This window comes from Aythya ferina (assembly GCF_964211825.1).
Source record: "Aythya ferina genome assembly, chromosome: 8".
Classification (NCBI taxonomy): domain Eukaryota; kingdom Metazoa; phylum Chordata; class Aves; order Anseriformes; family Anatidae; genus Aythya; species Aythya ferina.
In genome coordinates, this window is record NC_140304.1 from 25905481 (window position 1) to 25924086 (window position 18606).

At 41.0% G+C, this 18606-nt stretch overlaps 1 protein-coding gene across 5 annotated transcripts in view; it reads right to left on the reverse strand.

The window, feature by feature from the left end:
* Positions 1 to 18606, reverse strand: part of BEND5 (BEN domain containing 5) — a 931317-nt gene that overhangs the window by 361352 nt on the left and 551359 nt on the right. Inside the window, exon 1 of one of the 5 annotated variants that reach the window (XM_084527423.1) lies at positions 12375 to 12792. The exons of 2 other annotated variants lie outside the window; for them this stretch is intronic. Coding sequence is in view for 1 of the 3 variants with exons in the window: in XM_084527422.1 (XP_084383548.1) it covers positions 12375 to 12591 (217 nt within the window). In the remaining 2 variants the exon portion in view is untranslated. Of the gene's footprint in view, positions 1 to 2448; positions 2500 to 12374; positions 12793 to 18606 lie in introns of those variants that run through there. 2 more of the 5 variants (XM_084527422.1, XM_084527424.1) reach the window with 2 other exon arrangements.

Sequence of the window (18606 nt, forward strand, 5' to 3'; positions counted from 1 at the left end):
GCACTGCAGCAAAGCCTGAACATAGACCAAATCTGTATCAAAATAATTATATGACCCCTACTTCATTATTTAATACTATTAATCCTTTTCCTTCAGAGATATATGAAACCAATAAATGGTCATCTTAATCTTTGAATCTCATGCAAAAATGAAGTAAAATATTTTTGACTCCAAAAGACTCTAATATTTCTAAAACTTAAGTATTTCAAAGCATCCTCCTAAAAATAAGTTTGAAAAATTTTAAAAGTTCTGATAAGCTGCAGAGAGGACAGGGAATCTAGAGTATCATCCCCCTGGGTGTGCCTGTGATCTGTAAAATTACTGCAGAGCAAACAAGGTCTTAATAAAAGCACAAGCTTGTCTACCTGTTCAAGACATTGACAAGGAGAGATGCATTTAAATTCTGAAGTGTTGTATTTGTGAACTGGAAGTCTATGAATAAGAAAACATTTTGAGTCTTCTTATCCACCTGCAAACTGTATTTCAGAAAGCGTCCCACGAATATTTTTGAAAGTGCCAATGAGGATGGCATTTCTGAGTGCTCAGTTGCATTGACTTTTGCTTTCTCAAATTAGTATCTCTCCACAGGACCTCAGAATGGTTTGTGTTGACAGTGTAGAAAAGGGAAACAAAGGTAAATCACTGTTTAATGAGGAGTGAGGCATTCATTAGAAATGAATTACACAGATGAATGCAATTCATTTTGTTACAGATAGAAATGGATCTCTTGTAGGCAAATGGTGATATTACAGCCCAAGGCTATGTAAAAAGAATAGGCACAGAAAATGCAGAATAAGACATTAGACAACCTGAAATGAAATGCAGATGGTAGCAATAAATACTAAGACAGATGCAAAAAAGAAACAGATAAACAACAGAAAAACAGCTAGGCTTATTTTAGATCATTCTCTGTTCCCCAGAGCACCATGGATGCTTATCCCAGTAAAACAAAAGGCAATCCAACTGTTTCAGTTTTGGAAAAAACAAAAACAAACAAACAAAACAAACACACAAAAAGACAAAAACCTACATTTTCATTCATCTGGAAAATGTAGGTTCATCAGAAGAGTAAGATAGCTCACTTCCACTGTCAGAGAAGAAAACGGGAGCTCTTATTTAAAAATCTAAAAATTTAGAGACTGAAAAACAGGCTGATAGGTACTGGCACCTTCACAGGAGAGAAGTTCAAAAACCCATACTGAATGAAAAACTACTTTTTTCTGTGTCTACATACTTTGGGCCACCTGATAGATTGAGGAGTCCTTTGAGCACACTCTCATTGCAGAGCCAGCTTCTCCAGGTTGCTTTGCCAAACCATCTCCCACAGAACATGCAAATGAATTCCTTCTACACTTAAAGGATGTAGATCTGCTTCTATGGTCTGAAATAACCCTTGGCCTCGTAACAAGATGGACACGATCCAATTGTTTCACAGTTATCTAAAGTGTCTGCTGGCAATGCCTGAGGTCAACACTAGCCAGAACCCCAGGCAAACTGGAAACAGACCCTGGCCACTCTTCGGCCAGGGAAAAGAAAGCCTTGAAACGGTCACGGGAAAGGGTCGCCAAGGAGTAAGTGCATGTGCAGACTACAGTCAAGTCAGCAAATACTTTCTGACAAATAAAACAACACTAAAATAAAAACAGTTTGGAAGAACAGAAATATTTATCTTTTGGTTTTGGCTTTTTATTTTTTAAGTCAACTTAGAGAGATTAAGAACATATTTAATACTCCGAACAACAGAAATGAAAGAAAATACCTAGCTCGGGGTCAAATAAAGCTATTTGACTTCTTCACTCTCCATTCCCCTCCCAATTTCTCAGTTTGTGTGTGAAATCTGTATTTGCAAAACTTTACAGGTGGACTGAAGGTACAAGTTTATTTATAGCTCCTTACAAATGCGTAGTTTTTAAACTATCGGTGCAGAACTACCAACACAGGTCTTTCTTATGTTTGACAAAACTTTTTGTGTTACTCTTTGATTTTACTGCTTAACCTGCAAATGAGCCAGTAAGTTGAAGAACTCATTTCCCCACGTGCACTAAATTTGAAGAGACAATGGTAAAAATGTGTTTATGTAAATTAAAGCTCAGTATTTTTTTCATTTACTTTATGAGCTAAAAATGTTATGTTCCTCTGTCTTCCAATGGAATTACATATAATATTTTCTTACATATGTTCAGCTCTTTCTAGGCCTATTTAAACCTAACACAATTCATCCAGTGTGTTGGATATGAAAGGTCTTTTGTTTTTCCTTTTTTTAAGTGCATTTCTAACGTCTGTTGTCTTCCACATTAGCTGTAGACAGAGCCAGAAAAATCTCATTCTGAATTTGAGAATAATGCTGAAGTACTGGCTCGTGTTCTGTAAATATTAATGGAATTTGGGAAGGGGAGGGAGGGAAGTGAGAGTAGAGCAGGGGGAGGGGGAGGAGAAACATGAACGTGCCTTTCGAGCAGTTCTCCTTAGGCCTCCGTTTCTGCTGTTGTGCAAGCCTACAAAAGACAAGGACAAAACAGGAATCCAGCAAAATGCAAATCACACACAAATTTTGAGCCAGAAGCAAATCAGGATATGAACCTAAATGACTGAACAAGATGCAATTCAGTGACTGCAGCCACAGAACACGTTAAGAAAGTGAAAGGCAGTCCCAGCAATGCTGTCACTGAACCTTCTTTGAAATGATGTGAATCGTTTGGCTAGACTTCGTCCCCAGTCATTTAAACCTCACTACAAGTTAAACATTATACCTTCCCTCAGATGGCCACAAGAAGATTGCTATGAAGTTGTGCTTACTGTTTTTCCTATAAGTGGAATAAATGATTTAGCAAAACCAGCTACTGAGAACTAGCGCTTAACATAGCTAATTAGGTACCTGTAACAAAATACGCGCTGCAGAACTGTGGTGCAAGCACGACAACACTGAAGCCCTCTGTCCTTTAAGAAAAGACATGCTGAAGACACGCGCTCTGATAAATTAGGAAAAACCGCTTTTGTGCACAGCAGCCACAACATCAGACAAATAAAATTATATTTTGTGATTTGGTGAACAGAACCAAGAAGGCTGGGATACCAGCGCTGCAGGAAAAGGTCGGGATGGAGCGATCGTGCCGGCCAGCCATGTGGAAGCACAGGGCTCCAGGGCCAGCGGTCCCAGCCCACGTGGACACCCACCAGAGTGCCAAAAAGACAGGGTACCAGAAGACAGCCAACTGCAGAGACATTTCAGAGAGCATTGGTAGACATCCGGCCTCAGCAGTGCCAAAGGAAAAAAGGCCAAAAAACCAACCCTGCCTAAGAGACTGTATCAACTCGCGAAGGATAAACTGTTCCTGGAACGCTTTCTTCACAGTCAGGCCTTCATTTCAGTGTCAGGATGGGCAGATCTAGGCCAAAATGCAATAGCTTCAAGCCTGCAGCAGCAGGGAACTGAGGCAGACAAAGCGAATTTGACAGGGCAGGAAATGAGGTGGTTAAATTCAAGTAAAACTCTGTGAGTGATCTAAAACTGCACACCCTATCCTGGGACGTAGAGTACAACTATAAAAAAATCTCCAAGTCTCCTTAAAACATTCTTTACTTTCTAATTTAGGAGTAAGGACTGAAAAAACTAATCCCTTTGAAAAAATAGTTCAAGTGCTGTTTTTTCCACCTTTGGAGTAAAAGCTGGAAAACTAGAGGAAGAGAGCACTGCACTCTGAGTAGATGAGGGATGGCAGGTCTGGGATCAGTCCAAGCAAGCGGCTTGGTGATGCTATAAATCTTATAATAATAAAACGAGAGAACCTTGAGCAAAATTCATCCTTCCCCTAAGCCTTCAAAAAAAAAATTCCACCCCTTGTGGAAAATGATATACTGACAGTTCAAAAAATTTAACATCGCCCTTCCCGTTTTTAGGCATATACCCAACACATATGGGCAGCACCTGCACCAAATTCCCCCCACGCTGCTGTGTTGAGCTGCCTCAGTGCTGACTGCAAACATCATCTGCCTCAGGAGGCTCTGCACTACTTAAAGAGCACAAGTAGAGAGAAAGACACTCAAGAACCAAAACAGAAAGCCCACAGGCAAAGGTATACTTGGCGCTTCAAAACAAATACACACAGAAAGCACCACAGGGCATGGATTCCTAAGTGCCACTTAAGCACAAATAAACAATAATCAATATTGCTGTGACTGAAAATGAAAACAGCACGATAATATAACAACAACAACAAAAGGCAGCTAGTTTATCTGAAAATGGAAAAAGGAAAATCATAAATGACGTTCTTAGCTCATATACTGCAAGCAAAGAGGAAGAAGAGATCTGAGAAAATGCAACGATCCTGCTAGCTCTCAAAGTGTTCAGGATACAGAGGAAGAAAAATCTCATGTAAAACTCCCCAGGGCTAGAAGCAGTGGAGGTTAAGGCCACCACCAAAGTGGAAGAAACTCAGAACAACAACAGTGTACAACACAGGGTAACGGATGGCTGCAGAAATGCAAAACTTACTTGAAGAAGTAAGTGACGTGCCACCAAACCTGACGTAGGTCAAAGGAGGGCAGTAGGCCAAGAGGCATCCACCAGGTGCTGGCACAGTCAATTCGTCATTTGGATATAATAATTCACTATATTGTTTTATTTATTTTTTTTTCCTTCAGATTGGAGCAGAGCTTTATTGGAAGTTGAAAAAGAGATTCCAGAAAAAAAAAAAAAAAAAAAGAGAGAGAGACTGGGCACAGTGAAAACACACACATGAAGTACATTTAGTTGGACAGAAATGGTAGGAAAATATCTCGGGCTATCCTAAGCTTAAGCTGAAAGAAAGTTTTCTGCATAAGGATTACAGAGAAGGAAGCTGGAAAGAAATCTGAGTCAACGAGAAAAGTAAGGATTAAAAAGGCAGAGCTGTGAGCTGTCATCATCTGGGCTAACATCACCCCCCAAAATTTAAGAACTAAATACTCCTGCAGCTCTTCCCAAGAAAGAACACAGAAACAGACAACCAAGTGATGTGGGGAATGTCTTCAGCACAAAAAGAGGATTCTGAAAGTCAGGGAGGATGACATACCAAGCTACAACGCTGTGACAAACAGGGCCAAAAGGCACAAAAAGGTAAGGGCGTGCTCTGGAGGAGCCAGCCAAAAAAAAAAAAAAAAAAAAAGAAGCTGTTAAATCCTATGAATTTCATTTATGTGAGTGAATAGAAGCTAGAATGAAAATAATTCTTAATGGAATTGGGAAAAGGCAAAATAGAAAGGTCTTGACGTACCACTTGTTAGGTTAGAGGACTGGTGAGAGGGACGAGATGCCAGAAGCCTGAATCAAGGCTGCCCGCTGATGATGGGGACAAGCCGTTGGATGCCTGCCTTGCAAATAGGAGCTACAGACCAAAGAGCAAGAGAAAGGAGGAGGACGCCTACAATAGTAGAGGACAGAATAAAAACAACTTCCACCTCTAACTTCCATTGGAAACCCTACTTCAAGACTATCTCTCCTTCATTAAGAATCAATACAGTAATAAAAATATGTTCACAGAGAAAAAATACGTTCACAAACCCGCAGCTGCTCTCATAAAACCAAACCCACCACAAAGGAGCAAAGGTTGAGGTCTGAATCTACACTTTTTTTCTCTAGTGGAACAGAGATATGCAGTTTAATACTGCAAAGAGTGAGACTGTATCAGTGTGGACACCTGTTTGAAGTCTTGTTTCTAAAACACAGGACAACATTCAACTATTTTTATAACACCTTCCTTGTGCACGTGTTCATTTATCAGCAGATTGTTCAGATTTGCTATTTGAATATCAGCTAAATTCAGATTTGTATTGCAAGAAAAAGTGAAGTTATCTTTCTTCTCATATTTCATATTGATAATAGAAAGTACTTCTTAACTCAAAAGTTAAAAAAAAAGTCTCTCCAACAATAATTAGCCAAAGCAACATGGCTAAAAACAAAACTCTGATAGAAATAATTATCATCCTTTAACAACAAAATTGTTTCTTCCATTTAATTTCTTAGTGGTATTAGAATAGTATTTGGTGGCAGTAGAAATTAATGGAGGTACAAGATCAAGTAAAGAAAAGACATCAGGTTGAGAAACAGGAAATCTTTTGTTGTTTTAAACGCCACTGAGGAGAACTTTAATCCTGGATCCAATATTTACTTAAATACTGACCTTGAATAACTCAACCTCTCTCAATGTCTCCATCTACCCCATTGAAGTGTTGTGCAGTTTTGTTAATATTTGTACAATACCCTGAGCATGTCAAACATAAAGGATTATAGCTATTTTAAAGCAGCTCTCTTAATCCTTTCTGAAACAAATACAGTAATACTTTATTACCATTAAATTAAAACAAAAACAAGCAAACTAAAAGCAACCTTTAGAGCAAGTAGAATATTAAAAATCAATCTTTTAAATCTTTCATCTGTACCTATATAGGAAACGCAACTATGGGAATTACTTTTCAGAAGTTTGGACATGATAAATATTTTATAAAAACAAAATTATGTTATGAAAGCCATTTTTTTTCTCAAAAAGTTCAAGAGTTCACTTAAGGAGATCATTATCTCAACGCTAGCTACAGTTTGCCAATCTGCCTGCCCTGACCAGTCTGAATCACACTGAAGAAAGGTATTAGGACCAAACCCTGATAATGATTTTCCGATCAAAAAGGCCACGAAGCAGTGGAGATGCTGCCCACCAGCTATTCAAGCACAGAATGAAGCAGCAGCCTACAGGGAACTCTCCAGGAAACCTCCACAACTCTCTCTGACTGAGGAATGAATTGCTATGGAAATAGCAGGTAGATTCACGTATTTCTTTTAGTTTACATACAAAAATTATGATGTGGTTCAGGCTCTACTATTTTTAAAAGGTTTCTTAAAAAAAGAAAAAAAAAAAGAATGAAAAACACCAGCAAATACTTGACTGCACGTAGGCAATTCCATGGAAAAAAAAAGGTTTTACAGTCAAATTAAGAAAACAAAAACATTAACTTACATTAATTCCCCTTTTCACTCCCTGCAAATTTTAGCATATTTTAATTAGTAAGTGTTAGTTACCATAGCTACCATCACCACACTACCTTTGAAGTCAATTTGATTAAAATCCTGAAATTCATACTTTTCTTGTACCATAGTTAAGCTTATACAACATTTACAAGCTTAGCTTGTGTTATGTGGGATAAGGTACATACAAAGATCAAGAGAAATAACACTGTAGGTGACCTGTATGCCTGAGTGTCACAAAAATACGTAAGTAAATGACTTCCGACTGTTCAGAAGCAAAAAGCAAATGTGACTGAGGAGCAAGCAGGTCAATTGAGAATGGTTTAAGAACAAAAAAAGATATTTCCTTTTGGAATAAATGCAGAGATAAAGGAAAAGAGAAAACTAGGGGGTAAAATCTTCTCACACAGACACATTCTTTTTAAACGCCTTTTTACTGGCACTTTATGCCGCTGATGACATACAGCGATAACCATTATCATGAGGGTTACAGGCAACAGTTTTAAAAGTTCCCTTTTTTTTTTTGGCTTTGCGCTAATGTGCCCTATTAAGGCTTCAATGCTGAACATACAGATATGATAAAGATGTGCCTTTGTATAAGCCCTTTATATCTCAGACATGCTCCTACAGGAAAATTTAGAAGAAAGGGGGGAAAAAATAACAATCCACCCTTCATCTTGAAATAGTTCAGAATAAAGCGGATCAAACACAAGATGAGTGTGAAATGCGGCTCTGAATATTCTTTATGAATACCACCACACTTGTATTCATGTGGTATGAACACTACCACGTTCTGTTGAAGAGTGTGATGTGGTTATTCTGTGACATACACGCAAAATGGTTTGGTGAGCCTCTGCACCTCAAATATCACAGCAGAAAGTAATATATAGAAATAGATATGTATATATATAAATATGCACATAAATTTAATCTAGACCATATTTTGAACAAGTTTGCTTCAGTAGCGTGTGCCCTGTTGGGCTTAGCTCCACTCAGTGACTAGAGGAGGGCCACTCACAAGGCAAGACCCAAGGCACAGGTGGGAAGAGACACGTGTTGATGTCCTGGAGTTCAAAGTCCCAGTCAGCCCATAGGTACTCCACAGCTATCCCAGAAACAAACCAAAACAAAACAAACAAACTAACAAAAAAAAAAAAAAAAAACACAAAAAAAACAGTCTGGGAGGAACCACAACTACTACTGGAAGGCTTCCTATTGCACTTCTTTACTTGGGGTCACACTGGGAATACCCAAGAAGCAGTTGCCTGAGTTGCGCATCATGACAGGAAACAGACCTAGAGCTTTCTAGGAACAGAAAAGTTCGCAGCTTCCACAACAGCTCATGCAGTCTGCTGGTTGCCCTGTGTCTGAGCATAGGCTGCCACATGGGTGCAAGGTGGGCACCGCTATGCCCTGCTCTGCCTACTCCACATAGTGCAAGGAATAACAAAAAAAAAAATAATAATAATAATGCACAAAGAAGCACAAGCCTGCAGAAATACAAATAAAAGCCTTGGATGAATTTTATACATCAAGATCACTTCCTGACCTAAATTCTGTATATTCTTGGGAAAATCTAAAATCTCATCCTGTAAAAATTTCACCTGCTCTAGCACTTCACAATGCCTCTCCTCCAGCAGCTATCCAAAGTAGGCAGCTTCAATTTGTTCAGGTGTATCCACCCTCAAACTTACTCCCAACTCTGCAACAAAAATCATATAGTTTAAAATTGTTCTGGGAACAAAGATTTTACAACCTTCTGAAATACACAGCAAATTAGCTCATGATGAGCTGCACTAGCTTTTAAAGATTTTTTTTTTTTTAAATCACCTAACCTATTTTAATAAAAAGTGGAGCATAACATTTTATAAAGGAGCAAGAAAGAATAAGGGTACAGGCAGGTATTAACATGTCTGCAGTGGCAGGTAGGGAACTGCAGTAAGAATCTGATGGAGATCAGTTTGCTATGACTGTGTGGGTGGGAAATGTTAAGGACAGCAGGTAGGGAAAATAATTTACTGTAGTCAGAATGTATTAGAAAGTAGACCCTATTAACTTGTTAACAAATGCAACCTTTAGTAATAAACTTTTTAAAGTCCCTGTACCTCTGCTTGTTCCACCTAATACTCATCACTTTGTAGAGCAAGGAAAGGTTCCCGTAAGGTCATCTAAGAATCATACAAGCTCCTAAAAGGTGCACACACTTAGAGACAAAACTCCCAGTGACTATATTGGATAGCAGTGGAAAAAGTTGCAAGTGGCACACATATTTCAACACTAGGGATCAGAAAACAGCTTGTCAGCATTTTGATGAAAGGACACAAAGGAAGAAAAAACGAGAGATGTGGATGATCAGAAAGACAAACTCGAACTTCTGAAAAGCTGCCTATTTTTGTATTCTCGATGAGAAAGAGCAGTTAACATGTCACCTCCAAATCTGCTTTACAGTGCAACTCTAGTCTGCTGAGCTGTATTTTCCATTCAAGAGGTAAATAAAATGTTTCCTTCATTACTACATAACAACAGTTGCCTATTAACCAAATACTGAACTTGTTGTGGAACAGAACGTTCATTTCAGTACGCCTTCTATGGCTCAAATGTCTACAACTGTCCTAGCCTGGGGTTAACCTTCCTAGCTCTAGCGTTAGTCTTGGGCTAACTTTTGAAGAAGTCAAAGGTTCCCAAACCAACGCGTGCCGCCACCACCAGCAGGTCCCAACCACACACACACAGGCATGAGAAAAGCACACACCTGCTCCCAGCTCGTCTATCACTGCTGTCATACTACTACATATTGCTTATTACTGAAGTATCCAGAAGACGACAGTATTTATCTCCCCAACATACCAAGTCTGTCACAATTACGTGATGCTCTGAGCATGCCCAACACACTACCCTTTAAAAAAAAAAATAAATGGAAAAAAAATTGTGATACCTTTACATCAGTTCCCTCTGCCCTGCAGCGTCAATAGCATTTCTCACAGGTGTGCAGGTTTCCAAACATTCAACCTCACCACAAAAGATCAAAGAAGTGCTTCTAGACTCTCTCAAATCAAGACAATTGTTTCATGAACTATCTACACAAAGAAAGCTCCAATAGAAGTTTGTACTATGGGCATGAAAACTTATTTATCCCTGGCGAACTCCTGATGAAAATAAGGAGGGTAAAAGTTTTAAAACTATCATTTTTTTAAACAACGTAGAAAAGGAAAACTTGTTTCAAAAGAAAAATCATGATGCTAATCTGTAAAAGTTAAATTGGTCACTATAAACCAGAAATTCTGCTGAAGGGTCTTCACGTAAGATCAAGTTTTCTCACCAGTATTTATAACCACTCTAAAATAAACACCTATATTAAAAATTTGGGGAGGAAGTGACAACTTTAAAAGTAAGTAATCCTTTGTACGTAACGTATGTTGAATTCAACTACAGTATCTTTACACACTGGAGGGAGGAACGAAGAACAGAAGTAAGGATTCAGGTGAGAAGTTCTCCACGGCTGTCAAACACAGATACAGTCAGGTATATTGAGATGTGACAGATGTGATAAAGACAGTTGTATGTTTCTTTGTGTTCCTGGCTCACTAGGAGTATCTCCTGTAGATACTGCAATCTCTGAGGAGCAATTAGTGCAAACCACTAATTTAAGTAACAAGTCTTGCTCCCTGGAGGAAACAGCATTGGTTTGTTCTGGCTCAAGTGCAATGAAGCAAAGAGCAACTGCACAGAAGACAACTTCTCTTAGGTACAACCTGACTGGAACAAGGAAATTGACAGAAGTAGGTGCACTTTCTGCTGGGTTCACTACTTGGCAAACTGAGGCAACCTGGTAGGCTCACCATGTGAGCAAATCTGCTGTGAGAATTTGTCAAACTTTTAACTTGGGTTGAGATGAACATGGTGAACAGAAAGGACATTGCTACTGCAGTTCCCCAGTAAGAAAGAGGAAGGTGAGCTCCACGTGGGATGTCTCTGAGAAGAGGCCAAGCAAAGCCCAAACAGCAACACTGCTGTCTTCCATGTATCTGGCAGGTAACTTGCAAGAAATACGTCCTACACAAATTCTGCTCTGCTATAGACAGGACACACAAACGAAGTGGTGGCACAGGACAACAAAAACTTTGCCTAGTGGGTTCTCCTGCTACCCTGAACTCCTGGCGTGGCAGCTGTTCAGAAACTGTAAAAGCTTTACAGGGAATGATGTACATGCTTGCCTTTTTCTTATTCTTTCCAAGCACCTGCTTGTGGCCACTGCTGTAAACAGGACACTGGCATGAGTTGCTGACTCCAAGCCTAAACGGACCACCAACTTGATCCACTTTGGGAACTGTTATTTCCAAAAATAAAACTATAACTAAGAAAACACTAGTTTTACGTGACTGTAGCACTAAGCTGCCCTGTTCAAAGATGAGGAACAGGCACTGCTTTCCCAGGACTCAGTGCCAGAGAGCAGTTTCTGAGGCCCATTCCACCTTTGGGGAAATGGACGTAACCAGCATTTCTCCTTCCCAAGCCGAGGGCTCTGGATCCAAACCCAGCGTCCCCTTGGCTCCTCACAGGGACAGCCCAACCGTCAGCCACCATCTTCCCACCGCGGGTGGGACAAGCCCGCAGTGGCCAGCAAGTTGCCACAAACAACCTCAAACTTTTTAGGTGCGCCAACTCCGAGCAGGGCAGAGCATCGTTGCAAGGCAACTACAGAAAGTCCTCATGGCAACATGCTGCGAGACGTGACCTGGGGCCACGCAGGAGGGGAGCACCTTCCAATGGCCAAAAAGCGGGTTCAGTTCTTAACAGTGGTTTATGTAGGTGAGGTATGAAAGCTGAACGTGAGACCAGCACCAGGCAGCCAAGCCAAGAGCCCAGCGGAGAGGTCTGGCTCCTTTTTTTTTTTTTTTTTTTTGCCTTCCAATTTGCGAAGTGACTTACACAAGCAGCGCGGACATAAAGCAGCACCCCTCCGGCTTGGCAGCGCGCTGCCCAGAGCCGCAGAGTTACGTACAGCGGGGACTGCGGGCACTATAAATACCCCGCGCACCCACACCTCAACTTCGGGGCCCCCGAGTACGTGTGTGTGAGTGTGAGTGTGCGTATGTATGTGTGGGGGGCTAATTTCACCTCGACATCACCACCAGGACCAGGACCAGAACCAGGACCACCACCAGGACCAGATCCAGGTCCAGGACCAGGACACTGCGAGGACCAGGACACTGCGAGGACCAGGACCACCCCCCCACCACCCCCAGCCCCACAGCACCCCCCTCCCGTCCCTTCCCACCCCCTCCTCCGCTCTCCCCCCCTCTCCCTCAGCAGCGAGGGGGCGGCTGCAGCCCCCCCCCCCCGGCCCCCCCCCAGCCCCATCCCCGTGCCCGCCGCCCACCTGCCAGCGCCAGGATCTGGGCCTTGTGCAGCAGCAGGCGCTCGCCCCACTCCCCGGGGCTCTCGTCGTCCTCGTCCGCCTCCTCGGGGTTGCGGTAGACGGTGTAGACCTTCTGGTTGTCGAAGTCGAGCTGGGACGTGGGGCTGAAGTCCTGCACGCAGGAGACGGGCAGCGCGTAGCAGACGTTGTCCTCCAGGAACCGCACAAAGGCGTACATGGTGCGGCGGGCGGGCGGGCGGGCGGGGCGGCCGCGCCGGTCCCGCGCTCCCCGCTCTGTTATTGTTCCTCAAAATCCGCCTCTGCGCTCGGCTGAGCTCGCCTGGCCGCGCCGCCAGCGCCGGGATAAGGCACGAGCAATCCAGCGCGGAGCGCACGGAGACGGGAGGGAGGGCGCGGGGCCCGGCCCGCCAGGCCCGGCCCCCGGTTGCGGCCGGTGCCCGCCTGCCTGCCCCTCTGACCCCCAAAACACCACAGAAACTCTTTGTCCTTGTCTGACAGCAGTGCCCGTGGCATTCTGAGCACGAATTCCCAACCTACTGGGCGCACACGCACACAGTTAGGGATGTTTTCACGCTCCTGTGTGAAAGAAAGTAGCCACATTGCTTAATCTGGCCCAGGTTTCTGATACTGAAGTCTGTTTGGCCCAGCCCTGAGAGCAGCCCAACAAAATAGTTATTTAAAGGCCAAAATAAAAGCAGAATGAGTAACCGACAGCGAGAGAAGGGTATCTCTATTTTTGGAAAAAGGCAACACAACCCAAAATGCCAACACAACCCAAAATACCACCACAAAATTAATCCAAAATACTTTCCTGGTTTGCATATCCCTAAACATTTGCCAGTATTTCTGCCCTGAGTTTAACTATGCTGAACGTGTTGTTCTTGGTTATTGTTTATAGGCTTTTTAGTACATGAGAGTAGACCACAGCCTGGAAGAAAAAAAATCAAGTAAAGTTTTGACTGAGCACTGGAATGGGTTGACCACAGAGCTTACGGAGTTTCCTGCATGCTCAGAAACAACTTGACAGATGCGTGTGAATGTGGGCAGCCAGTTCTAGCTGGCCCTGCTTGAGGAGGAGATTATGGACAAGTTGATGTCCAGAGGTCACAGAATCAGAATATTCTGATTCAAGGTCCCCTCCCTCCTCAGCTATTTGTGAAGGTATCAGAAATGCATAGCAGAAGGCTGTCTATCTCAAGCAGCCCGTGAAAACATAAGGCACGCATACAGGTATAGTTAAGCCAATACAAGTATTTCAGAAGCAGGCTGTAAACTTCCCATACAAAAATGGCAGCTTTATTATTTTAGCAATTACAGAGTTTTGCAAATACTTCAGTTTAGGATTGGGGATTTAAGCGCCAGTACTTTATGTTAACAATAAAGTATTGCCAGACTGGTATGTAATTACAGGCAAATATAAGTCTGCTACAAAGTATGGATGACAAATGTATTCTAGTAGCTAGGCTGCACGGGAAATGAAATTCCAGCAAAGACCGTGTTGCTGATCAAACAATAACGGCTGCTGTAGCGATCCTCTACCTTCTGTTACAATGGAGGTAGAAGGAGCTGCAGAAAGATGACAGGACAGACTGATGGCTGGAATTACTCCGTGGACACTGTTAAAATTACATGAAGGACAATTTTGTCCAACTAAGTTCAGTGGCTAGTGAGGGATTCAGTACACTAAGTCTTATTGGGATTGTATTTCCTCTGCAGCTGAAATCTATTAGCAACATCTAAGGCTGCTGTTAAAAGGAAAGGAAAACAGAAAAATGGAGAAACTAGATATAACAGGAGAAACAAAAAGAAGCTAGGGACTCAAAGGTTAGGGTAGATGCGGAAGAGGAAAGATCTCTTCAGGTACCAAGGAGACCTGGGTAATTTCCCCTAATGAAAGAAAACTAAAAGCATTCATGTAAGGGCAAGTAGCATCAGAGTGTGTATTTTTTTCTTTGCTTTGTTTTTTTTTTTTTTTTTTTTTTTGAAAAGGAACACTAAACTGGCATTCGCAACATTTTACATTTGAAGGTTCAATTACAGCAAAGGCTATAAAGATCTTTGTGTCAGTGGCAAAAAAAAGGTCTCAGATTGTTTAGAAAAGCTGTTTCACAGTTCTCCATTGAAGGACATTTTTGGGAACAGATTAAGGGTTGGAATGACAAATGTGTGTTTACACTTGGTCCCCAGCACACACATTGAGCCAGAAGGCATTATAATGCTAAAGAATTAATAATGATCCCATACATTTCTCTTCTGCCTGCAAGGCACTGTGTTAATTTCTGGCTCTGAAATCTATAAATAATCTGCATTGGGTAGCTGTGAAGCAGCGGAAAAAATCAGTTTAAGCACAGAATACAAACACAGAAGTATCAGCACTCCTTTCCTTCAGACCTTCCTCCTTTCTGCTAGTGGTTAGCCAGTTGGTTGAGCACTGGCTAGCCAGAGAACCTAAAGCTTGAAGACATAGAGCTATTTTACAGGCATAGGTTTGAAAGCTCATTATTAAGGGAATGACTGTATCCTCACCAGATTTAAATCCTTTAGCAATTCCCAGCCTTTTAGAAACAACAAAACCCTGCTGAGAAGGAGATTGTCATACTTTCAAAATACACATGAAGCCTTACCTTAAAAAGTAAAAGTGTCACTCCAAGAGTCAGGAAACCACAAAGCACAGTCCCAGCCCTTGAAGGACTTGTGAGTGGCTGTTTCCTGGAACACTACCTACATTTTTCTGCTGCTATTTTTCTTGAAAAGTACAAAAAAATAGCATTAAAGCAGAAAACTGATGCCTGCTGTTTTGATGGGAACTCTGTGTTTTCACTTAAAGATACACAATGAAAAGCTAATAGTACCAATAATAGTTATGCAGGTGCTAAATCTCTTCCACAGCAAAACATTAAAATTAGACATATCAGTCACATTACTTCCATGTTTAACATCAAACTTTCGAGGGATGCCATATTGGTTTTAAATGTAACAATGAAGTAATTCCCATTTTCTTTTACCATTCAAATGGAAGGGCTTCAATACTATGTGACTATTCTACAATAATTGTATGCTGGGCTACTAGTAGGAATCCCCACACATTAAATGCACTATTTAGAAAATTTAATTGTTGGTAAAAACTTATTTATCCTCAAAGTAATACATTTCTTAAACAGTTGCATGAGCTTGAAAGTACCAAAAGAAAGATATGTTCACAACTGTTTAGATAACTCGCTGCATTTTAACAATAGCAGTTAAAGTCATAAAGCTTAAAGAATGACTAACAATGTTCAGGAACTGAAGACTGTTCAAAGGCTTAAGTAAGTACACACATTCAATCCACTCAGGATACGGTTAGTTTTTGACCAAGAATATGTTCTATCAGGTAGTCAGAAAACATCTCAAGTTGATCAATTACATAATATCTCATTTTTTCCTCTTTTGATAAAGTGAAAGATAAAGTCATTTCTGGGTATAAATGAATCTTTCCATGAAAAAAATCATATACAACTTCTAGGTGTTTTGAAATGGAGAAGGTGATGGGATGAGGGGACTTATCTAGACAGGGCAATGCAAGCATTTCCAAGGTTTGGTCCCACTTCAGCTTTTTTTTTTTTTTATTAATAATTTTTAACTCTCAAGACACCACTGCCATACTCTGCTTTCAATGTCACAATGATTACACATAAAATTCAAACATAAAAAAAAAGGTCCAGTTCCTATACGATCCTAGAAGATGGACAAGAAAATGCTTGTGTCCACATATAATTTCTGAAGTGCTCCAATACCAAAAGAACAGTGTATGGGAACCTAGATTACATAGATAAATTCTTAAGATTTAATCTTTTGAAATCTATGGCCTTGAACCATCCCCACAGGAGGAAGGGCAGCACTGCAAGGCTATTTAGTCCCAATTCCAGAGGGTGATCTAACCTTTCTTGGGGCTGATAATACTTTATCTTCTTTTACATTAAACTCGTGCATCCTAGCAGAATATTCTTTCAAATAAATGAAACCTAAAGAACATTTTATGGATCCATTCACATTGGAGACATTTATTTCCCAGAGGTAGCTGGTACATTCTGCAGCAAGACAACGTAATGATTAAGCAAAAGTGACCACTGGAGAAGGCGTTTTCCTTGCTGTTAATGACTGGCTGGAGAAAGCAAGGTCCAAAGACAAAGACAGACTGTCATTAACTGCTGAAAATTCCCAACGTAAAGGCCATTATTACTATTATAAAGCTGGACAATAAATAATTATATTCTTTAGGGGGTTGTACGTATTGAAAAGACAAAATTCCAGTGTCTGTTGCTGTGGATACTGGTCTGTAAGACACTTATCTTTCCCATTCTGTCAGGCTACGCAATGGATAGATCTGGGACTGGCAACCCTTCAAGAATGGGTGCCAGACTGTATTTTCCTTTTCCAAATTACAGGTTAAACGTGCTTACAGAAAGTCAACAGGAATCAGGAGGCACTGCCAGTCGGCACTACCTTGCCTCGGCATGAGGCAGCAACTGTCCTCACTCTCACCCTGCTCTTCGCTCAGCGGGGGCCAGGAGCTGGGTTGTCTGGGAGCTGCAAATGACCCTCAAAGCATCGCGACTTCCAGCTCCCACCCAGCTGGATACCATTCAAAATCTTGCTAAATGCCATCCTCGGTATTCAGGCAGTATGCTGTTTTCCACACTATAAATTTCTTGCCTGAGAGAAGCAAGTAGGCGAGACAATGTTTTCTTTGAGCTGACGCAGGCATGGACTTGCCTTTAAAAGATGTCCTGTTGGTACCACTGCCACCATCTTCAAGACCTTCTCTGAAGACATCGCTGCAGTCCAAATGATTTTACTGCTAACATCCACTGAAGGTTTCAACCTACAAATAGCTGTAAATCTGAAAATTTAATTTGAGATTTTCCTTTCTTTTGTTTAAACTGACTTTTGGTTGGCTCTTTACAGTAATTTTACTAATATGACTATAGATGTAGATTTACATATATAGATTTTGCACCACTGCAGGAACTGGATTCCTTCCTTACCTTAGATGCCAAAGGGACTGTAATTTGGCAAGGACTAAACACTACGTAACCTGGCTTCAGTGTAAATTATAATTACTATACGCTGTGCATGGTTAGCTTATACAGAGATTCTGAGTAAGACAGGACTCATAACCTTTTTTCATAGTATTTCCATTTTGGTTTTCAGTTCTCACATCTGTACAGCATTGTCCCATCTTGAACCAGCATTTGCGTCTCGTACTGGCAAGGGAAGACAGTCCCACAACCCTTTTCTATATAGGTCAATTCTGCTTGAGAAGTTCACACAAATAACATGGGATATGTACAACAGAAAGAGTCAACTACTACCGACTGCATTTTTCCAGAATGGTACCTTCACATACTCACACTTCCACTTTCCTTCGAAAGTCTGATTTCAGCGGGAGAAGGGACAGACTCTAGGGATGAGTCCTACCTTTTTGTAAAGTTCTTGACAATCATCAGGAGTGGGCTTGCATAAGTGAGGACAGAATCAAAAGTGCTTAAAGCGAAATGTTTTCACACCCCAGTGCTTTTTAATTCATATTCTTGTCTTGCCCTTTCTAATCCCTTTCAAGGATAGCTATAGTTCAGTCTGAAGTGCGTTTGTATAAAATACTCCCAGGAAATAGTGTTCACATCTCACCACTTCAGAAGAGAAGATCAAATCTGCCTCTTCTGATTAAAGTCACAATCAGAGGTGGACCAACAACTCTTTTGAAGAACTAATGTGAGCATGTAAAATTCCTGTTGTGGAAGGTCAATGGGAGATAACACAACAGGAATAACCCTTGTAATATTTCAGAAAAATACTGTCATCAGCTGTGTCTCATTAATATAAAATTTAAATTAATAGAACATAATATGTTACAGTTGGCAAACTGAACATTGCAAATGCTAGATACTAAACATGCAGGTCATCACTGCTATGCAAACCTTTGATATAGTCTGTGAACCACTCCACACCTACTAACACCAGATATCTTTGATACAACAATTTGCAAGTTCCAAATGGAGTGAACCTGCTCTGCACAAGTAGGTGAATTTTTTATCTTTATATATACACAATTTTATATATATATATATATATATATAAATATAAAACTGGAAGGAGTTGCTGTTGCCAAACTCCCAGAAATTCATGTGTTACCTATAACAGACTCCAACAAATAGGAATTCTTCTTGTTCTTCAAGGAGGGGTAACTCCTATT